This window comes from Hemiscyllium ocellatum, chromosome 8 (assembly GCF_020745735.1).
Source record: "Hemiscyllium ocellatum isolate sHemOce1 chromosome 8, sHemOce1.pat.X.cur, whole genome shotgun sequence".
Lineage (NCBI taxonomy): Eukaryota > Metazoa > Chordata > Chondrichthyes > Orectolobiformes > Hemiscylliidae > Hemiscyllium > Hemiscyllium ocellatum.
Window position 1 is genome coordinate 57,590,087 of NC_083408.1, and position 24,464 is coordinate 57,614,550.

The 24,464-nt window shown below is 41.9% G+C and overlaps 1 protein-coding gene across 1 annotated transcript in view; it reads right to left on the minus strand.

Annotated features, from left to right (window-relative positions):
* The window catches only part of mipol1 (mirror-image polydactyly 1), a 411,230-nt gene extending 397,575 nt beyond the window's left edge, over window positions 1-13,655 (minus strand). Inside the window, exon 1 of the mRNA XM_060828394.1 lies at window positions 13,586-13,655. Within this exon, the coding sequence (XP_060684377.1) occupies window positions 13,586-13,620 (35 nt within the window). The 5' untranslated portion in view covers window positions 13,621-13,655. The remainder of the gene's footprint in view (window positions 1-13,585) is intronic.
* Window positions 13,656-24,464: the final 10,809 nt, after the last annotated feature.

The window sequence follows — 24,464 nt, forward strand, 5'->3', positions numbered from 1 at the left end:
TTAAAACTAATAGAATTATGGTCACTGGCTCCAAAGTGCTCTGCCACAGACACCTCAGTCACCTGTCCTGCCTTACTTCCCAACAGTAGGTCAGGTTTTGCACCTCCTCTAGTAGATACATCCACATAGTGAATCAGAAAATTTCTTGTACACACTTAAATTCCTCTCCATCTAAACCCTTCACACTATGGCAGTCCCAGTCTATGTTTGGAAAGTTTAAATCCCCTATCATAATGACCCTCCTATTCTTAACAGATAACTGAGATCTCCTTCCAAATTTGTTTCTCAATTTCTCTCTGACTATTAGGGGGTTCATAATAAAATCCCAATAAGGTGATCATCCCTTTCTTATTTCTCAGTTCCACCCAAATAACTTCCCTGGATGTATTTCCAGGAATATCCTCCCTCAGTACAACTGTAATGTTTTCCCTAATCAAAAACTCCACTCCCCCTCCTTTCTTGCCTCTCTTTCTGTGCTTCCTGTATCCTGGAACATTAAGCTGCCAGTCCTATCCACCCCTGAGTCATGTCTTTGTAATTACTAAGATATCCCAGTCCCATATTGCTAACCATGCCCTGAGTTCATCTGCCTTCCCTCTCCAGCCTCTTGCATTGAAATAAATGCAGCTTAATTTATCAGTCCTACCTCATTCTCTGCTTCGTCCCTGCCTGCCTGACCGTTTGATTTGCTTCTTTTCTCAACTGTACCAGTCTCAGATTGATTTCATTCCTCACTGTCTCCCTGCATCCCAGACCCCCAACTTAATAGTGTGAATCCTCCTGAGCAGATCTAGCAAATCTCCCTGCCAGTATATTCATCCCCTTCCAATTCAGGTGCAATCTGTCCTTCTTGTACAGGTCACTTCTACCCCATAAGAGATTCCAATGATCCAAAAATGTGAATCCTTCTCCCATACACCAGTTCCTCAGCCATGCATTCATCTGCTCTATCCTCCTATTCCTGCCCTCACTAGCTCGTAGCACTGGGAGTAATCCAGATGTTACTACTCTTGGGGGCCTCCTGTTTAAATTCCTGCCTAACTCTCTTATATTCTCCCTTCAGAAACTCATTCTTTTCCCTTCCTATGTGATTGGTTCCAATGTGTACAATGACCTCCTGCCAGTTCCTCTTCTCCTTGAGAACATTCTGCGCCCTCTATGAGACATTCTTGATCCTGGCACCAGGGAGGCAACACACCATTCTGATTTTTCGCTGCTAGCCACAGAAACGTCTGTCTGTGCCTCAGACTAGATAGTCCCCTAACATAATTGATTTCTTGGAACCCCACATACCCCTCATTGAATTAGATAGGCAAAAACAATGACTTCAGATGCTTGAAACCAGATTCTAGATTAGTGTGGTGCTGGAAAAGCACAGCTGTTCAGGAAACATCCGAGGAGCAGGAAAATCGACGTTTCGGGTAAAAGCCCTTCATCAGGAATAGAATCTATTCCTGATGAGGGGCTTTTGCTCGAAACGTCGATTTTCCTGCTCCTCAGACCCTCATTGCATTAGCACCAGTCTTGTTACCAGAAATTTGGTTGTTCATGCTACATTCTCCTGAGAATCCATCACCCCCTACATTTTCCAAAACAGCACACTTGTTAGAAATGGGGATAGCCACAAAAGTCTCCTGCATTACCTGCCGACCTCTCTTACCTTTCCTGGAGTTAACCCATCCATGTGAATGTATCTGCAACTTTTCTCCCTTCCTGTAACTGCCATCCGTCACACCCACTTGCTCTTGAAATTCCGCATTGCCTCTAGTGTCTCTTCAACCAAATCATTCAATCTGATAGGATTCGCAACCAATGGCATTTATTGCTGATATAATCCACAGTAACCCATAAACTCTCCCTAAACTCCCACATCTGACAAAAAGAGCATATCACTCCACTAAAGGCCATTTTTGCTTCTTTCAAATCTACAGACCCAGAAATTAGCACTGTCTTATTCCTCTACAAAACACAGTTCTAGGCTAACTTAATACCTACAGCTTATATTTTTAAGTTTAACCACAAGACATATCTCAATAAAACATATAAATCAAGAAAGAACCCACTCTACTCACTACTGCAGACTTACTGTAAGGCCATACTTAAAATATAAATTTATCAGTTTCTGTGCTATGACCTCTTCCAAACAGGTTCCTTTAAGATTAGTTGTGAATTTCATTGTTCGTTACTTTTCCCGGATATACTCCGATGTCCAGCGATACATGAATTCAAACAGCTAAGGCAGTAACTGTGCAGGTTCACTGCTGTGTTAGTTAGCAGTGTGGGTTTCTCTCTCTCTATCTCCCCCCGACTGCATTGACCTCACCATGTGCTGCCTTCGTCTGTCTCCTCACTTTTAAAAGTGCTGTTGTTTTGACTTCTTTTTCTCCAAAGTTCCAAAGCAATGCAACAGCATATAAAACAGTAATTGCTGCTCCTGGAATTTGAAGAAATCACCTCCAACACCTAAAATACCTCAAAGAAGGAACAGCCTGTTACAGCCAGAAAATTTTCCCGTCCTCCATCTTTCAAACTGTGATATTGATCCAGTCCCGACAAAACTAAAACAGCAGATGGTGATGGGGAAACCAAAAGGGCCATCACAACCAGAGCTGAAACCTTCTTAAACCTGGTGAGACAAAATCATCATTGAGAATGGCACATTATTATGGAGAAAAACAGTGATTGGCTCGAGCAAAGATTACCGCTTGGTATGGGCTGAACTCCACCAGGGTCATCTAAGGGTCTCCAAAATGAAAATGTTGGCAAAACGTTATGTCTGGTGGCCAGGATTGGATGCTGACATGGTTGCATTTGTGGGGTAGTGCCAAGGACAAAAAGTACCGTGAGCACTTCTCCACCGCATAAACCCTAGATTTGGTTCAATGCTGACTATGGTCCTTTCATGGTGTCTATATTTTTAGTAATTGTCAACGCCCATTCAACGTCACTTATATGCACTACGTTCATTCATTCAACATGGGGACAATGATTGAAAAGGTGCAAGCATCTTTTGCAATACATAGACTCCTGGAGGCTTTGGTCACAGACAATAGGTTATCATTTACCAGCAGGGAATTCAAGTATTTCCTTAAGTCAAATGGCATGCAGCATGCAAAGACAGCTTCATTCGTTGATACTTTAAAGGTCTGGCAGAAAGAGCAGTCCAAACTTCAAAGGCAGATTGAAATAAACAGCTGACATCTTCACTCACTACCAAACTGCCGCAGTTCTGGTTTAATTGTAAGGCCACCCCTGACCCAACTACAGAGACAGCTCCAGCAGACTGCTGATGAGGAGAATACTCTGCACCAGGTTGACTCTGGTCTTTTCAGACCTAGAGGGGCTTTTTTTGGGGGAGGGGGGGGGGGTCTGGTGGGTAAAATAGCAGCAAAACTCATTTAAGTAAGAGAGGCAGTTTCCTTCAAAACGGTGATGTTTGGTGTCAAAACCACGGAAATGGCCGTGTATGGTTAAAAGGTATGCTCAATGTGAGACCAGGTCCCATGATGTACGAAGTTCAGGTAGGAGAAACGGCACTGAACAAGCACACTGACCACATGAAAGCTGGAGCAGTGCAGGAGCGAAACATAACTGTCCCCTCAGAACATGCTTGCTGTCAAAACAACAGGCTGTCAAAATCTATGGGTTCCCACTCCGCCGCCGCGCCCCCCCCCCCCCCCCCCCGCCCCCACCTAATGTTGAAGAAACTTCAGAGGATGAGATGGAAACGGCAGATGTGCTAGCCTCAATGGCTTTACCACCCGAAGATAAGGAGTTTCAGCCAAGATGTTCCATGAGCAAGAGGCTTCGATACAGTATACACTAACAGCATCCAAAACAGAGTTCGAGGAACTAGACCTGGTGTGAAAATGCCCCAGGAGAAGCCACAGGAAAAAGGCCTACATCCCAGAACTAAAAGGGGAAGAGACTCAGAATAAGAGTTCCCTGATTGGGGCTGTTGACATAGTCCAATCAGAGAGTCCTGGCTGATAGATAAAAACAGGATTGTTCTGGCATCACAGACAAAAGTTTAAGGGGCATATTAAAAAAAGCTGTTGTTTTGAGTTGAAAGATGGATTTTCTGTGTGCTGACTTTTTTTCTGGTCTGAAAGGAAAAAGACTACCCTTTTAAAAAGGCTGAAAAGTACATTTAATATTTTTGATACGTCTCCCATGTGGGTTACTGAGGTTAATCATTGTCTCCGTTTTTAAACAAAAAAATGGACAAGAAACAAAAATGGCGAAGCTACTAAGTGAAGCTAAGACGTACGTTTATTTACATGATTCTAGAGTGAATTGTAAGCTGCGTAAACTCATTTTTACAAAAGCATTAAATATAATTGGACCACGAAAATAAAACAGGATTGTCAGGTGTTCTGCTCACTCTAGAAGCCAGTCCTGTGCTAACTGGGTCAGCATCATGTTCTATGCATGCGTAAATAAAGGGCGACTTTGTGACAGGAATGCAGTCATAGAGACAGAGATGTACAGCATGGAAACAGACTCTTCGGGGCAACCTGTCCATGCCGACAAGATATCCCAACCCAATCTAATCCCACCTGCCAGTGCCCGGTCCATATCCCTCCAAACCCTTCCTATTCATATACCCATCCAAATGCCTCTTAAATGTTGCAATTGTACCAGCCTCCACCACATCCTCTGGCAGCTCATTCAATACACGTACCACACTCTGCTTGAAAAAGTTGCCCCTTAGGTCTCTTTTATATCTTTCCTCTCTTATCCTAAACCTATGCCCTCTAGTTCTGGACTCCCTGACCCCAGGGAAAAGACTTTGTCTATTTATCCTAGCCAAGCACCTCATAATTTTGTAAACCTCTATAAGGTCACCCCTCAGCCTCCAACGCTCCAGGGAAAACAGCCCCAGCCTGTTCAGCCTCTCCCTGTGGCTCAGATCCTCCAATCCTGGCAACATCCTTGTAAATCTTTTCTGAACCCTTTCAAGTTTCACAACATCTTTCCAATAGAAAGGAGATCAGAATTGCACACAATATTCCAACAGTGGCCTAACCAATGTCATGTACAGCCACAAGGTGACCTCCCAACTCCTGTACTAGAAACTCTGACCAATAAAAGAAAGCATACCAAATGCCTTCTTCACTATCCTATCTACCTGCGACTCCACTTTCAAGGAGCTATGAACCTGCACTCCAAGGTCTCTTTGTTCAGCAACACTCCCTAGGACCTTACCATTAAGTGTATAAATCCAGCTAAGATTTGCTTTCCCAAAATGCAGCATTTTGCATTTATCTGAATTAGACTCCATCTGCCACTTCTCAGCCCATTGGCCCATCTGGTCCAGATCCTGTTGTAATCGGAGGTAACCCTCTTCGCTGTCCATTACACCTCCAATTTTGGTGTCATCTGCGAACTTACTAACTGTATCTCTTATGCTCACATCCAAATCATTTATGTAAACGACAAAAAGTAGAGGTCCCAGCACCGATCTTGTGGCACTCCACTGGTCACAGGCCTCCAGTCTGAAAAACAACCCTCCACCACCACCCTATGTCTTCTACCTTTGAGCCAGTTCTGTATCCAAATGGCTAGTTCTCCCTGTATTCCATGAGATTAGATTAGATTAGATTACTTACAGTGTGGAAACAGGCCCTTCGGCCCAACAAGTCCACACCGACCCGCCGAAGCGCAACCCACCCATACCCTTACATTTACCCCTTACCTAACACTACGGACAATTTAGCATGGCCAATTCACCTGACCCGCACATCTTTGGACTGTGGGAGGAAACCGGAGCACCCGGAGGAAACCCACGCAGACACGGGGAGAACGTGCAAACTCCACACAGTCAGTCGCCTGAGTCGGGAATTGAACCCGGGTCTCAGGCGCTGTGAGGCAGCAGTGCTAACCACTGTGCCACCGTGCCGCCCATGTTCTAACCTTGCTAATCAGTATCCCATGGGGAACCGTTTCGAATGCCTTACTGAAGTCCATATAGATCACATATACTGCTCCACCCTCATCAATCTTCGTTGTTACTTCTTCAAAAAATTCAATCAAGTTTATGAGAAAAATTTCCCATGGCACAAAGCCATGTTGACTATCCCCAATCCTTGCCTTTCCAAACACATGTACATCCTGTCTCTCATGATTCCCTCCAACAACTTGCTCACCACCAAGGTCAGGCTCACCAGTCTATAGTTCCCTGGCCTTCTTAAACAGTGGCACCAATTTGCCAACCTCCAATCTACCGGCACCTCACCTGTGACTATCGATGATACAAATATCTCAGCAAGAGGCCCAGCAATCACTTCTCTAGCTTCCCACAGAGTTCTCGGGTACACCTGATCAGGTCCTGGGAATCTATCCAATTTAACCGTTTCAAGACATCCAACACTTCCTCCTCTGTAATCTGGACATTTTGCAAGATGTCACCATCTATTTCCCTACAGTCTATATCTTCCATATCCTTTTCCACAGTAAGTACTGATGCAAAATATTCATTTCATATATTCCCCATATTCTGTGGCTCCACACAAAGGCCGCTTTGCTGATCTTTGAGGGGCCCTATTCTCTCCCTAGTTACCCTTTTGTCCTTAATATATTTGTAAGACCCCATTGGATTCTCCTTAATTCTATTTGCCAAAGCTATCTCATGTCCCCGTTTTGCCCTTCTGATTTCCCTCTTAAGTATACTCCTACTTTCTTTATACTCTTCTAAGAATTCACTCGATCTATCCTGTAACTGACATATGCTTCCTTCTTTTTCTTAACCAAACCCTCAATTTCTTTAATCATCCAGCATTCCCTATACCTATCAGCCTTCCCTTTCACCCTGACAGGAATATACTTTCTCTGGATTCTCGTTATCTCATTTCTGAAGGCTTCCCGTTTTCCAGCCATCCATTTACCTGCGAACATCTGCCTCCAATCATCTTTTGAAAGTTCTTGCCTAATAGGCCAATTTTGACAGTTTCTCCAAATTAGAACTTCAACTTTTAGATCTGGTCTATTCTTTTCCATCACTATTTTAAAACGAATAGAATTACGTCACTAGCCCCAAAGTGCTCTCCCACTGACACCTCAGTCCCCTGCCCTGTCTTATTTCCCAAGAGTAGGTCAAGTTTTGCACCTTCTCTAGGAGGTACATCCACATACTGAACCAGAAAATTGTCTTGTACGCACTTAAGAAATTCCTCTCCATCTAAACCTTTAACACTATGACAGTCCCAGTCGATGTTTGGAAAGTTAAAATCCCCTACTATAACTACCCTATTATTCTTGCAGATAGCTGAGATCTCCTTACAAGTTTGTTTCTCAATTTCCCTCTAACTATTGGGGGGTCTATAATACAATCCCAATAAGGTGATCATCCCTCTCTTTTTTGTCAGTTCCACCCAAATAACTTCTCTGGATGTATTTCTGGGAATATCCTCCTTTAGCACAGCTGTAAAGCTATCCTTTATCAAAACCTCCACTCCCCCTCGTCTTTTGCCTCCCTTTCTATCCTTCCTGTTCATTTGTTTCCTGGAACATTGAGCTGCCAATCCTGCCCATCCCTGAGCCATGCTTCCGTAATTGCTATAATATCCCAGTCCCATGTTCCTAACCATGCCCTGAGTTCATCTGCCTTGCCTGTCAGGCCCCTTGCATTGAAATAAATGCAGTTTAATTTATTAGTCCTACCTTGTCCCTGACTGTTTGACTCACTTCTATTCTCAGCTGTACCGGTCTCAGATCGATCTCTTTCCTCACTATCTCCCTGGGTCCCACCCCACCATACTATTTTAAATCCTCCCAAGCAGTTCTCGCAAATTTCCCTGTGAGTATATTAGTCCCCTTCCAATTTAGGTGCAATCTGTCCTTCTTGAACAGGTTACTTCTACCCCAAAAGAGATTCCAATGATCCAAAAATGTGAATCCTTCTCCCATACACCAGCTCCTGAGCCATGCATTCATCTGCTCTATCCTCCTATTCCTGCTCTCACTAGCTCGGAGCACTGGGAGTTATCCAGATATTACTACCCTTGAGGTGCTCCTTTTTAAATTTCTACCTAAATCTCTGTAATCTCCCTTCAGAGTCTCAACCTTTTCCCTTCCAATATCGTTGGTTCCAATGTCAACAATGACCTCCTGCTGGCCCCTCTCCCCCGTGAGAACATTCTGCACCCTCTCTGAGACATCCTTGATCCTGGCACCAGGGAAACAACACACCATTCTGCTTTTTCTCTACTGGCCACAGAAACGTCTGTCTGTACTTCTGACTACAGAATCCCCGAACATAATTGATCTCTTGGAAGTCGACATACCCCTCGTTGCATTAGAGCCAGTCTCAATACCTGAAACTTGGCTGTTTGTGCTACGTTCCCCTGAGACTCCATCACCCCTATATTTTCCAAAACAGCATAGCTGTTTGATATGGGTATATCCACAAAAGTCTCCTGCTCTAGCTGCCTACCTCTCTTACTCTTCCTGGAGTTAACCCATCTATGTGACTGTATCTGAGACATTCCCCCCTTTCTCTAGCTGCCATCCATCACATACTGTTGCTGTTGCAAATTCCTCACCGCTTCTATCTGTCCCTCCAACCGATCCACTCGATCTGATAAGATTTGCATCCAACAGCATTTATTGCAGATATAATCCACAGTAACCCTTAACCTGTCTTTTAACTCCCACATCTGACAAGGAGAACATATCACCGCAAAGGCCATTTTTGCTCCTTCACAATTTACAGACCTAGAAAATAACACCATCTTATTCCTCAGCAAACACTGCCCCAGGTTAAATGATTAGCTATGGCTTATATTTTAAGTTTAATCAAGAGACTTATCTCCAAAACATATAATCAAGAAAGAATCCATTGTACCCACTACTGCATCCTTTCTCTTGGACAGACTTAAAACAACAATTAACTTATCGGATTCTGCGCTGTGAACTTCACCCAACAGTTCCTCCAAGATTAGTTGTGAATTTCACTGTTTGTTAATTTGCCCAGATGCACTCCAATGTCCAGCGATAAACGAATTCAAACAGCAAAGGCGGTAACTGTGCAGGTTTTTCTCTCTCTCTCTCCTCTTCGTGAAGTTATTCCAATTCTCTAGTTTTATTTAACTGCTGAGAAAAGTTTGTTGCAGTTTTAGAGCTGGACGAAGGCTGAATCAGAAAAAGTGCCCCAATCAGCAGAGTTTAGGTGAAAGTAAGCAAAATCCCTGGAGGCTACCAATAGTTTAGTGCAGCTGAGACTGGCCAAAGGAAATCCACAAGCAATATGTGCTTCATTCAGCTGAGAAAGACTGGAGACTAGATAAATTCAGCAGCAGTTTAATAAAGCTAGCTGTTTGCTAAAAGCTCTTTTGAGGTCGTAATAAGACACTTGGGGATAATCTCTGGATTGAAAGATCTGAAAAACAAATCTCTCCCTATTTTTACCAGCTGTAAGAACATTTGAGAGAGAGAGAGAGAGAGATTATTCAACTATTTACTATAAAATAACCAATGATATCAATATCCTTTTTAAGATAAAGTCACAAAGTCCAAAGCAAGAATTAGCAGACGTGAACTCCTTTATGGGGGTCATTGACTCAGAAGTCATAAATAGCTTCTCTTTAAATTTCTTGGAAGGTAGTCTGAAAAGTATTGCTGAAATGTAATTTCTGCCTTCCTGTTTTAACAAAAAAGGATTGATCACTTACAGAATACATAAAAAAGATTACTGCGTCAGTTTGTAATATAATAGTTTGCATTAAATGCCATCAGGAGATACATGAGGTACTGATCCCTTGACTGACTTTTGAAAAGATTCTGCAAAATTACTGTTAAGTTGAGCCAAGTAATTATAGCAGCAACATTTGTTAAAATATATTCAAGTACATGAAACTTTAAGTGTTTAATGCATTGTGAGAGTCATGACATACATGTACAGAAAAATGTTGATTATCCGAAGGACATGGGTGGGGAGTATTTCGTTCAGTTAATCGAATGCCGGATAACGTAGTTTAGCCGAGCATCAGGACATTGCAATCTTGCCAGATATTCCAATATTCAGATCATGGAACGCTGGATAATCGAGGCTCCTCTGCATTGAAATTTTGTTTTCTGTTTTAAGGTTTTTGTGAAAATCTGTAACTCAGGTTGTGGATGAGGTATTTGGTTAACTTGCTGAGCTGCTGGGTTATTGTGCACATGTTTCATTACCAAAGCGGGTAACACCATCAGTGCAACTTCTGTGAAGCACTGTTGTTCTGTCCTGCTTAGTTTTTTTTGTGTGATCCAGTCTGTTGAGATGAGTGTCACTTCTGGGTCTTCTCTGCAGCAAATTGTACACTGGGTCTATGTCAGTTGATGGCCTTTTTGGTTGAAAACCAGACTTTCAAGAACTCTCGTGTGTCTCTGGGTGGCCTGTCCGAGGATAGTAACTTTGTCATAGTTGAATTGGTGGCTCTCTTGGTCTGAGTGTACGCAGATGAGGGAGAGTGGATCATGTTGTTTAATAGCCAGTTGGTGTTTGTGAAGTCGAAAGGCTAGATTTTTTACTTGTTTGTCCAATGTAGTACTTAATGCAGTTGTTACAAGGAATTTTGTATACCACCTTGGTCCTGCAGGCTGTGGGTGTGGAGTCCTTACTCCTGGTAAGTAGCTGGCGTAGTGTGGTTGCTGGTTGGTGTACCATCACAACACCTAGTGGTCGTAACAGCCTAGTTATTACAAACACACTGGCCACCCTACCCTACATGAAGAACATATCAGAATTAACTACCAGGCTGTCACAGCCATTGATATTATGGTGGCACACCAACCAACAGCCACACCACACCAGCTACTAATAAAACCCAAACCAACACAAGTTCAACATGAGTTCAATACTTATATTAAAGGACCAGATAGATTTTTATGACAATCAACTTGGGTGGTGTGGGGCTAACTCTTATATCCAGTTTTTTCCTGAATTCAAAATTCACCATTCAAACCCATGTAGTTAAGCATTAGCCTGGGGTTCTACTATCACAGAACATTATCATGACATGACTACCTCACCAGGGTTTCTTCAGAGGACGATATCAGAAATCTCTGCTTTTCTTGAACAATGTCAATAACCTAGATGTGCACAATACAATTTTAAAATTTATAATGTCACAATTTGCAATGGAAAAATCTTTCAAGAACCTGAGCAGCGAGGATACATTCGAACAAGATGGAAGCTTGTGCAATGAAGAAATATGTGGCAGATAAAATTTGATGTAGAGAGCCGTGTCATAGTTTTGATGCGAACAATGAAGAAAGGGCATACACAAAAAGATACAGTTCTAAGCATGAATATAGGAGTGGAGAAACTGAGGGCTTATGGGTACAAATTATTGAAGGTGGCAGGGTAGATCAATATCATGATTAATAAGGCACACAGGATCTTGGGCGTTACGAAGCAAGGCAGAGTACAAAGGAAGGAGTTATGACGAGCATTCACAAACTTTGACTGAACTAGAATATTGTCATAGAGATGTACAGCACGGAAACAGACCCTTTGGTCCAACTAATCCATGCCGACCAGATATCCCAGACTAATCTAGTCCCACTTGCCAGCACCTGGCCCATATCCCTCTAAACCATTCCTATTCATATACCCATCCAGATGCCTTTTAAATTCTGCAACTGTACTAGCCTCCGCCACTTCCTTTGGTAGCTCATTCCATGCACGTACCATCCTCTGTATGAAAAAGTTGCCCCTTAGGTCTCTTTTATATCTTTCCCCTGTCATCTTAAAACTATGCCCTTTAGTTCTGGACTACCCCACCCCAGGGAAAAGACTTTGTCTATTTATCCTATTCATGTCCCTCCTGATTTTATAAGCCTCTATAAGGTCACTCCTCAGCCTCTGACACTCCAGGGAAAACAGCCCCAGCCTATTCAACCTCTCACTACAGCCAATGGAACACATTTCAAGAACAATACACAAGTACCAAGAGTGGGTGTAGAAAACATTTGCGAATGGTCCTAAGGATTCAGGGCCTCGGTTACATGGAAATATTTGAAAAACTGAGGCTGCCTTCTTTAAAGCAGTAAAAATTGAAAGTTCATTTTGAATATGTCTAACAAATCATGAGGTGTCTGGACAAGGTAGATGTGGAAAACGTTGTTCCCATTTGCATAAAGGTCATGAAACAGAGATCACCAATTTGATATGAAAGGAAAATGAACTGAAAATTACATGATTACAGACTTTTAATGACATGGTTACGATCTCAGAATGTGTGCTCGAGACAAATTCAATTGCAGTTTTCAAAGAAGAACTGGATAACTATCCGGAAAAAAAGGGAAAGCTTTGGGGGAAAAGTAGGAAGAATGGGACTAGCTAATTGTACTTCGAGAGCCATCACAGACATATGTTGAGAAGTTACAGCACAGAAAACCAAAATATGATAATTTATTTCAGGTCAGTGTGACTACCATTAGATAGAGACGACCCCATCAATATTTCAATCTGCATTAGGTCCTGGTCTTTGAGCAAAGAGAGTCTTTGAGCTAAAAGAACCATGGCTCCAAAACTTGATCTCCCCCCTTCAGCAACACTTTTATGAAAGTAAAGTTTGGATTTTAAAAAAACCACAATGGCTGTAAAGTGCATTAGCCAGCTGAATGTCTTGACCTATAAAACAATATTATGTATAAAGCGTTGTAATCAATTGTATTTTTTGCTCCTCTAAGACATAATCATTGAGTATCAGTGATATATTTGCAAAATTCAATGAGTTCTAATTGTTCCAAAATTGTCTCAAGTAACATTCATGCAAATTAAAATATATTTTAAAGTTGTCTTAGCAAAATTGCTTTTGGAAAAAATATGTAAATATACAAAACTTCACTAATTAAATAAGTACAAAGCGTTTTACAACCGTCACTTAGTATTTCATATAAATATTTATTGTTCCGAGCCAAAATAATGTGCAATTCTATTACCCACGATTGAAATATTTCCACAAAATACATTCAATAATAACAACAATCCATAAGACATCAAACTCACGAACACAACATAGCAAACCATTCATGATCCTATCAATCAAGGTAGATTATTTACTAAATTTATCAGTATCGCACAAATGGCCAATTTCAACTCGAATATCATAAATTAGCCCAGAACAAAATCCACGTATTCGTACTACTATGCTACATCATTATCATTGTTTACGTTATTCTTTCGTTAACTTTGTTTCGCAACCTTAGGCATAACTCAACTGGACATCTATCATTCAGCCAACTGCAACAAACACAAGTATCTGATATCCCTGTGTACTATGTTTAATTATTGTTATAGCGACCAAAATATTATGGATCTCCAGAATTCCTGTTTGCTTATTTATTAAATCATGATTCATTTATCACAGAGAGCACCAATGGCACAGAAGTAACTACTGCCCTGATCTTGAAGGTAGCAGCATAAACAGATACCATCAGCCAATAGGCACAACACAAAATTCCAGCTGGCACTCGCCACCCACCCATCCATCCATCCAGCCTTCCTAACTAACTAATTAACATTATAAATCCAAACAATTCGCTCAGTCATTTACTTGTCGCAAACATGAATTTTTATAGCAGAAATGTGTCTGACCCTGTACACTGTAACTGATATGGGTTGAAGCTCATCGCAGCCGTAGCAGTCCTGCTCCAACTTCCGTTCGATCGAGTTTTCAACAGGCGATCCTAACCGTCCAGTATTCGAATGCAGCTCGAGCGACGGCAAACAGCGCTTCCGGGTCACGAGATACCATCACCTGCAGCAATCTTGCACTTTGTTTAGGGTGGCAGTTTACTGTGTTTACTTGTTGTCATAGTCAGTACTGGAGCTGTTTCTGTAATCAACTACCTGAAACGTGAGATGCGACATGACTCATTTCATCGTTAGTTTGTGCTGATACTTTCTACTGCCGCGCTCACTTGGATTTAATGTTTCCTGGAAATGACTGAACACGCCGAGCCTTATCGAGTTGCAACCGCCGCAGATTATTAGGTCATCTATAGATTGAACAGTGTAAGCAGGATGGGCAACAGGTCAGTCAGTGTCTGAAACTAGAGAAAAGACGGGTTAAGCTTTCGCCAGTGTGCCACTCATTTATAAAAATAGTACAAGTCAGTACAGTTAGTGTAAAAGCAAATTACTGTAGTTGCTAAATACAAAAGAACCCTAGAAATACAAAGCAGATTTTGCCCCATCAGTCGAGATTAACTTTGTTATGACCTTTTCTCAGAACGGGCAGGTTTTCCTGATGAAGGGCTTCTGCTCGAAACGTCGAATTCTCTATTCCTGAGATGCTGCCTGGCCTGCTGTGCTTTGACCAGCAACACATTTGCAGGTTTTGAGGAAGAACGAGGAGTGACAGACAATGAAGAAGTACTGCGAAAAAAGAAACAAAAATGAAATGCCGAATGATGAGTGAGGAACAGATGGAGATAGGGCAAGAAAATAGGTTTAAAAGTGTAAATGACGGTTGCAAAATACTCATATTGCACGGAAACAGACCCTTCGGTTCAACTGTCCTGGCTGATCAGATATCCCAATCTAATCTAGTCCCATTTGCCAGCACGTGGCCCATATCCCTCTGAACCCTTCCTTTTCGTATACTCATCCAGATGCCTTTTAAACGTTGCAATTGTACCAGCCTTAACCACTACCTCTGGCAGCTCATTCCATACACATAGTACTCTCCACGTGGAAAAGTTGCCCCTTAGATCCCTTTTGCACCTTTCCTCTCTCACCCAAAACCTATGCCCTCTAGTTCTGGACTTCACCCACCCCAAGGAAAAGACCTTGTCTATTTATCATATCCATGCCCTTCATGATTTTATAAACTTCTATGAGGTCTCCACTCTGCCTTCGGTGCTCGAGGGAAAGCAGCCCCAGCCTCTTCCTATAGCTCAAACCCTCCAACCCTGGCAACATCCTTGTAAATCTTTTCTGAACCCTTTCAAGTTTCACAACATCTTTCTGATAAGAAGGAGACCAGAGTTGCCTGCAATATTCCAAAAGTGGCCTAATCAATGTCCTGTATAGCCGCAACATGATCTCCTAATTCCTATACTCAATACTCCAACAAATAAAGGAAAGCATACCAAAGGCCTCCTATCTACCTGCACCTCTACGTTCAAGGAGCTATGAACCTGCACTCTAAGGTTTCTTTGTTCAGCAACACTCCCTGGGACCTTACCATTAAGTGTATAAGTCCTGCTAAGATTTGCTTTCCCAATATGCAGCATCTTGCATTTATCTAAACTAAATTCTATCTGCCACTACACAATCAATTGGCACATTGGAACAAGATCTTCACTATCCACTACACCTCCAAATTTGGTGTCATCTGCAAACTTGCTAACTATATTACTAACGATACTAACTAAAATGAAAGCCAGATTAGGATTTGAAATTGTTAAATTTATGTTATTTTCAGAAAACTGTAAAGTATCTTCATTTGAACAGAATAGTAGCGAAGATAGATGTGAACAGAGAATTAAAATGGTTGATAGGTTGAATCTCAGAGATTGAGGGCTACAGGGGTTGTTCCACAAAATGATCAACCAGAGGAGTTTGGCATGCTTGCTTTCTTTGGTCAGAACTTTGACAGGACCACACCCCCCCACCAACCCAGCCTCCACTCCCGGCACCTTCCCCTGCAACCGCAAGAAATGCAAAACTTGCGCCCACACCTCCCCTCTTACTTCCCTCCAAGGCCCCAAGGGATCCTTCCATATCCACCACAAATTCACCTGCACCTCCACACACATCATTTACTGCATCAGCTGCACCCGATGTGGCCCCCTCTATATTGGGGAGACAGGCCGCCTACTTGTGGAATATTTCAGAGAACACCTCTAGGACACCCAGACCAACCACCCCGTGGCTCAACACTTCAACTCCCCCTCCCACTCCACCAAGGGCATGCAGGTCCTTGGACTCCTCCATAGCCAGACCATAGCAACACGACGGTTGGAGGAAGAGCGCCTTATCTTCAGCCTAGGAACCCTCCAACCACAAAGGATGAACTCAGATTTCTCCAGTTTCCTCATTTCCCCTCCCCCCACCTTGTCTCAGTCAAATCCCTCGAACTCAGCACTGTCTTCCTAATCTGCAATCTTCTTTCTGACCTCTCTGCCCTCACCCCCACTCTGGCCTATCACCCTCACCTTGACTTCCTTCCACCTATCGCATTTCCAACGCCCCTCCCCCAAGTCCCTCCTCCCTACCTTTTATCTTAGCCTACTGGACACACTTTCCTCATTCCTGAAGAAGGGCTCATGCCTGAAACGTCGACTCTCCTGCTCCTTGGATGCTGCCTGACCTGCTGCATTTTTCAGCAACGCATTTTCAGCTCAGAACTTTGACAAACAGGCAGAAAACTAGCCACCAGTAGACAAGAGCAGCAATGAGCCACCAAAAGGCATGACCAACTGTCACTGGTATCCATACACCCAGATGAAGAGGGACATCAGTTCGACTGGGACAGTACATCCAACCTGGGACAGGCTAAACAAAAACAAGCATGGGATTTCCTAGAGGCCTGGCATTCAAACTGGAATTCCATCGACAAACATATAGATTTGGAGCCCCCATTTATCAACCTCAGAAACAGAACTGGAAATGATGTCACCCATCACAACAAACCAAGACAGATAAATTGCAAGTGGGGCAGAACACCAATGCTTCACTGGAGGCTCACTGATAATGTTACTTAGCATGGTTACGAAACATCTGAGAACACATCTACCAGCTCAGGAAGCAAATTTATAACCAGAATGTTGAGTAGAGGAATTGGTTGTGGCTGTGTAGGACATTGGGGAGGCCATCTCCGCGCTATCAGAAAGATGTTAAACTTGAAAGGGTTCAGAAAGGATTTACAAGGATGTTGCTGGGATTAGCGGGTTTGAGTTAAAGCCAGAAGGTTTTTTTCCTGGAGTATTGGAAGCTGAAGGGTGACCTTTATAGAGGTTTATAAAATCATGAGAGGTATGGATAGGATGCATAGCTATGGTCTTTTTCACAGGGTTGTGTAATCCAAAATTAGAGGGCATAGGTTTAAGCTGAGAATATTGCACACAATGTTCCAAATGTGGCCTAACCAATGTCCTGTACAGCTGCAACATGACCTCCCAAGTCCTATACTCAATGCTCCTATAAAGGAAAGCATACCAAATACCTTCTTCCTATCTACCAGCGACTCTACGTTCAAGGAACTATGAACCTGCATTCCAAAGTATCTTTGTTCAGCAATATTCCCTAAGACCTTAGGAAAGATTTAAAAGGCACCCAAGGGGCAACTTTCTCATGGAGAGGGTGATCTATGTGGGGAATGAACTGCCACAGGAGGTGGTGGAGGCTTGTTGATTACATTCCTGGCTTGCGCACTACAGAGCAGGCAGAGGATGGTAACAAATTTGAGGGAAGCCAAATTGTACAAGGAGCCATCATTATTGACCAATTCAAATACTTTTATGTGAGGTTTAAAAAACACTGGTACATGTGGTCACTGAAAGCAAGCATGCAAATGTAGCAAGTAGTTAGGAAGGCAAATTATATGTTGGCCTTCATTGTGGGAGGGTCTGAGGTGAAGAGTAAGGATGTCTTACCGCAGCTTTATCGGGCCCTATTGAGATCTCACTCAGAGTATTGATTACAGTTTAGCTCTCCTTAAGGAAGAATAGATGTACTTACCTCGATCTTTAGAGAAGTAATATCAGACAACCTAATGTGGCTAAAGGCAGACCATTTCCTGATCTTATGGTTTGCATCCTATAATCCGAGTAGTAGCAGCTACAGAGATACTAATGTAATTTTCAAAATGCCTTAAATTCTGGAGAGGTACCAGAGCATTGGACAATTGCTAATATGATACCCCTGTTCAAAAAGGGAGAGAGACAAAAGTGGGTAACTCCAGGTTGAGTTGCACAACTTTTACAGCTGGAAAAATGTGGAATTAATTATTAAGGAAGTAATAGCAGCACATGTAGAAAATCATAATCTCATCAAGCCAAATCAGCATGGCTTCATGAAAAGGAAATTGCACCTGTTTAATATATTAGTTTATCAACAAAGTCTCAACCAGAGGATAACCAATAGATATGGTGTATTGACATCCAGAAAGTGTTTGACAAGGGCCCTCAAAATGTTGTCATTTGTTGAGTGTTTAGTGCTAGTAGTAGTATATTGGCATGGATAGAGAATTGGATAATGGCAGCAAATGGCGCTAAGGGGCTCTCTTTCAGGTTGGCAATTTGTAATCAGTGTGGTTCCACATGGATCAGTGCTGGGACTTCAATTGTTATATTAATAACTTGAAGGAAGAAAGCATACAAATGGTAGCCAAATTTGCAAATGACACAAATAATAGGTGGAAAGACAAGTTGGAAGAGAGACACAAACAGTTTACGGAACTAAACTGATAGGTTAGGTAAGTGGGGAAAAAGTTGGCAAATGGAATATAATGTGGGAAAATGAAAGGTTGTTCATTTTGAAAAGGAGAACAAAAGCAAGTATTACTTAAATGGAGAAAAACTATAAAGGTGCAACAAGGATTTTGAAGAAGTTATGCATGAAACACAGAAAGCTGGCATGTGCAGCAAGCAATAAAGAAGGTTATAGAGTCATAGAGATGTACAGCACGGAAACAGACCCTTCGGTCCAACCTGTCCATGCTGAACAGATATCCCAACCCAATCTAGTTCCACCTGCCAGCACCTGGCCTATATCCCTCCAAATTATTCCTATTTATATACCCATCCAAATGCCTTTTAAATGTTCCCATTATACTAGCATCCACCACTTCCTCTGGCAGCTCATTCCAGATACGTTACCACCCTCTGTGTGAAAAGGTTGTCCCTTAAGTCTCTTTTATATATTTCCCCTCTCACCCTAAACCTATGTCTCTAGTTCTGGACACCCCTACCCCAGGGAAAAGACTTTGTCTATTTATGTTATCCATGCCCTCATAATTTTATAAACTTCGATAAGGTCACCCTGCAGCCTCCGACTCTCCAGGGAAAACAGCCCCACCCTGTTCAGCCTCTCCCTATAGCTCAAATCCTCCAACCCTGGCAACATCCTTGTAAATATTTGCTGAACCCTTTCAAGTTTCATAACATCTTTCCAATAGGAAGGATACCAGAATTGCATGCAATATTCCAACAGTGGTCTAACCAATGTCCTGTACAGCCGCAACATGACCTCCCAGCTCCTGTACTCAATACTCTGACCAATAAAGGAAAGCATACCAACCGCCTTCTTCACTATCCTATCTACCTGCGACTCCACTTTCAAGAAGTTATGAACCTGCACTCCAAGGTTTCTTTGTTCAGCAACACTCTGGAGAACCTTACCATTAAGTGTATAAGTCCTGCTAAGATTTGATTTCCCAAAATGCAGCACCTCGTATTTGTCTGAATTAAACTCCATCTGCCATTTCTCAATCCATTGGCCTATCTGATCAAGATCCTGTTGTAATCTGAGGAACGCTTCTTCGCTGTACACTACAATTCCAATTTTGGTGTCATCTGCAAACTTACTAACTATACCTCATGCTCACATCCAAATCATTTATATAAATGACGTAACATAGAGGACCAGTACTGATTCCTGTGGCTCTCCACTGGTCACAGGACTCCAGTCTGAAAAATAACCCTCCACCACCACTCTCTGTCTTCTACCTTTGAGCCAATTCTATATCCAAATGACTAGTTCTCCCTGTATTCCATGAGATCTAACCTCTTTGTTACTTCTTCAAAAAATTCAGTCAAGTTTGTGAGACATGATTTCCCACGCTTAAAGCCATGTTGACTATACCTAATCAGTCCTTGCCTTTCTGAATACATGTACATTCTGTCCCTCAAGATTCCCTCCAACAACTTGCCCACCACTGATGTCAGGCTCACTGGTCTATAATTCCCTGGCCTGTCCTTACCAACTTTTTTAAACAGTGGCACCACGTTAGCTATCCTCCAGTTTTCCGGCACCTCCCCTGTGATTATCTGATACAAATAGCTCAGCAAAAGGCCCAGCAATCACTTCTCTAGCTTCCCACAGAGTTCTCGGGTACACCTGATCAGGTTCAGGGGATTTATCCACCTTTTTGCGTTTCAAGACATCCAGCACGTGCTCCTCTGTAATATGGACATTTTTCAAGATGTCACCATCTATTTCCCTACATTCTATATCTTCCATGTCCTTTTCCACAGTAAATACTGATGCAAAATACTCATTTAGTTACTCCCCCATTTTCTGTGGTTCCACACAAAGGCCGCCTTGCTGATCTTTGAGAGGCCCTATTCTCTCCTTACTTACCCTTTTGTCCTTAATTTGTAAAAACCCTTTGGATTCTCCTTAATTCTATTTGCCAAAGCTATCTCATGTTCCCTTTCTGCCCTCCTGATTTCCCCCTTAAATATACCCGTACTGCCTTTATAGTCTTCTAAGGATTTTTCTCAGTCTCTCCTGTCTACATCTGACATGTGCTTCTTCTTTTTCTTAATCAAACCCTCAGTTTCCATCTACCAGCCTTTCCTTTTGCCCTAACAGGAATATACTTTCTCTGGATTCTCGTTATTTCATTTCTGAAGCTTCCCATTTTCCAGACGTCCCCTTACCTGTGAACATTTGGCCCCAATCAGCTTTTAAAAGTTCTTGTCTAATACTGTCAAAATTAGCCTTTCTCCGAGTTAGAACTTCAACTTTTAGATCTGGTCTATCTTTTTCCATCACTATGTTAAATCTAATAGAATTATGGTTGCTGGCCCTAAAATGGTCTGCCACTGTCACCTGTCACTACCTTGCCTTATTTCCCAAGAGTAGGCCAAGTGTTGCAACTTCTCTAGTAGGTACATCCACAGACTGAATCAGAAATTTTTCTTGTACACACTTAACACGTTCCTCTCCATCTAAATCCTTAACACTATGGCAGTCTCAGTCTATGCTTCAAAAGTTAAAATCCCCTACAGTAACCACCCTATTATTCTTACAGATAGCTGAAATCTCCTCTCAAATTTGTTTCTCAATTTCCCTCTAACTATTAGGGAGTCTATAATACAATCCAATAAGGTGATCATCCCTTTCTTAATTCTGAGTTCTACCCAAATAACTTCCCTGGATGTATTTCCAGGAATATCCTCCCACAGTACAGCTGTAATGCTATCCCTTATCAAAAACGCCACTTCCCCTGGTCTCTTGCCTCCCTTTCTATCCTTGCTGTATGTGTATCCTGGAATGTTAAGCTGCCAGTCCTGTCCACCCCTGAGCCATGTTTCTGTAATTGCTATGATATCCCTGTCCCATGTTCCTAACCATGCTCTGAGTTCATCTGCCTACCCTGTTGGGCCCCTCGCATTGAAATAAATGCAGTTTAATTTATTGTTCCTAACTTGTCCCTGCCTGCCCTGACTGTTTGACTCGCTTCTGTTCGCAACTGTACAGTCTCAGATTGATTTCTTTCCTCACTATCTCCCTGCATTCCACCCCCTACCCCCACCATACTAGTTTAAATCCTCCCAAGCAGCTCCAACAAATCTCCCTGCCAGTATGTTAGTCCCCTTCCAATTTAGGTGCAATCCGTCCTTCTTTTACAGGTTACTTCTATCCCAAAAGAGATTCCAATGATCCAAAAATGTGAATCCTTCTCCCATACACCAGCTCCTCAGCCATGCATTCATCTGCTCTACTATTTCTGCCCTCAGCTCGTAGCACTGGGGGTAATCCAGATATTACTACTCTTGAGGATCTTTTTAAATTCTTGCCTAACTCTCTATAGCCTCGCTTCAGAATCATAACCTTTTCCCTTCCAATACCATTGGTTCCAATGCGGACAATGACCTCTTGCTAGCTCCTCTTCCCCATGAGAACATTCTGCACCCTTTCTGAGACATCCTTGATCCTGGCACTAGGGAAGCAACATACCGTTCAGATTTTTCACTGCTGGCCACAGAAATGTCTGTCTGTACCTCGGGCTAGAGAGTTCCCTAACACTATTGATTCTTAGAACCCGACATACCCCTCATTGCATTAGAATCAGACTCAATACCAGAAACTTGGCTGTTTGTGCGACGTTCCCCTCTGAATCGATCACCCCCTACATTTTGCAAAACAGCATACTTGTTTGAAATGGGGATAGCCACAGAAGATTCCTGAACTAACTGCCACCTTTCTTACCTTTCCTGGAGTTAACCCGTCTATGTGACTGTATCTGTGACTTTTCTCCCTTCCTATAACTGCCATCCATTACATACCATTGCTGTTGCAAATTCCTCATTGCTTCTAACTGTCTCTCCAACTGATCCATTCGATCTGATAGGATTTGCAAACAACAGCATTTATTGCAGATATAATCCACAGTAACCTGTAAACTCTCCTTAAACTCCCACATCTGACAAAAAGCGCATATCACTCTACTAAAGGCCATTTTTGCTCCTTCACAATCTACGGACCCAGAAAATAATACTGTCTTATTCCTCTACAAAACACTGCTCCAGGTTCAAAGTATTAATTTAAACAGCAAAGGCAGTAACTGTGCAGGTTTAGTGTGGTGGCAGTTTCTTTCTCTCTCTCTCTCTCCTGCATTGACCTCACCATGTGCTTCCTTTGTCTGTACTTCTCCCTTTTTAAAACTCTGTTGTTTTGACTTTTTTTTCCCAAAGTTCCAAAACAATGCAACAGCATATGAAACAGTAATTATTGCTCCTGGAATTCGAGAAATCGCTTCCAACACCTAAAATATCTCAAAAAAGGAGTAGCTGTTACAGCCAGAAATATTTCCCATCCAAGGTGAATGGAATGCTGGCCTTATTTCAAGAAGGTTGGAGTACAATGTAGAGAAATCTTACTGCAACTGTACAAGGTGCTGGTGAGACCACATTTGCAGTCTTGTGAGCAGTTTCTGCTTATTAAAGAAAATATATTATTTCATGAGAGGCAGGTCAGAGGTTCACCAGGATCATTCCTGGTATGGAGGGATTGTCTTTGGAGCAAAAGCTAAACTAGTTGGTATACTACTTGGAATTTAGAAGAATGAGTGGCAATCTCATTGAGACAGATAAAATTCATAAGAGGCTTGCTGGTAAATTCTGAGAAGATGTTTCCCTCATGGGAGAGTAAAGGTCCAAGGGCATAATCTCAGAATAAAGGGGCACCAACTTAAACAGAATTTCCTCTGACTGTTGAGAGTCTTTGAGTCTTCAGCAATTATCTCATCAGAGAGCACGTCCAGTCCCTTTGCTTAGGTTACAGTATATTTTGATCCACTGCTAAAATTAAATTAATTTCTCACAAAACAGTCATCACCTTCACAGAACTTAAAAGCAGAATTATTGCCTTTTTAGAATCCATGTTCCAATATAGTAACAAAATATGAAACTTATACATTTAATTTTTTTTATGATTCAGCTTAATTAGATAACAGACTGAAATCTGGCTTGATAGATTGTATTTTATTTTTCTCTTAGTTTTAATGAGGTGGTCTTTTGCTGAAATATACAATGATGCAGATTTGGGTGTAACAATAAAACAGAAGTTTATTATGCTAACGAAATGAAGATAAAATAGAATATAGCAAGCTATTTACATATACTATAAATTTAAGAAAAAATATATTAAATACAGTGCTGTTAATTCCAACAGCATCCCATTTCAGTGTTTAAACAGCAGAGAGAATTCCCTTGTCCATCACACATATGGTCAACTTGCCTGTGCCTTCAATTCCTGGTCCTGAGAATCTGGTAGTCTCATCCTTGGTTTGTCATATTCGTGAGCTTTGATTTCAATGCTTCTTATAATACCTTCAGGGTTTTAACCAAACACTTCTGGTTTGTAACTTTTAAACCAACCTCCTTATATTTGTTGCCTATATCTGAGAAACAACTGTACATACATAGACAAAGATACAATGCAGACACTTAGAGCTCTATAAAACCACAATTCATTTTTTAAGTACGTAAACAACTAACACACCCTTTTAACTACTAGAGATATCTCAATCACTGTCTTTCACTACCCTGATTTCTGTAATTAAACCCAACCGTTATTACCTGGGAAAGTTGACAGCTGGCAAGGCTGAAACTGTTCAACGTCTTCACCACACTTCCTGATGCAGGGTACTTCTTGCTCAATGTGATTCTTTGAAGTGTTTTTGAAAAAAGATATTTCAGGTTCTCTATGCACAAGTATGTGTACAAGGTGTGTGCCTTATTTGGAATTATCCGTGCACATGACCAATCCTGAATGTTTTTGCCAAATACTTGCCTTATTTGGACCTATTCATGCACATTAACAATCCCAAATGTTTTGTTCAAATGTGAGCTGTCCATAATTGCCTACCATTTTAACTCTTAGCAGACCTGACTGACTCAGCGTAATTCCATTCACATAACAGCCTATTGTTAAGTCTCTTACCAGTTCCTGTTGGTTCCTGTTATCTTCAACCTTATCCAATAGACTGAAGTTACCTCTTTCTTAATGGTCCTAA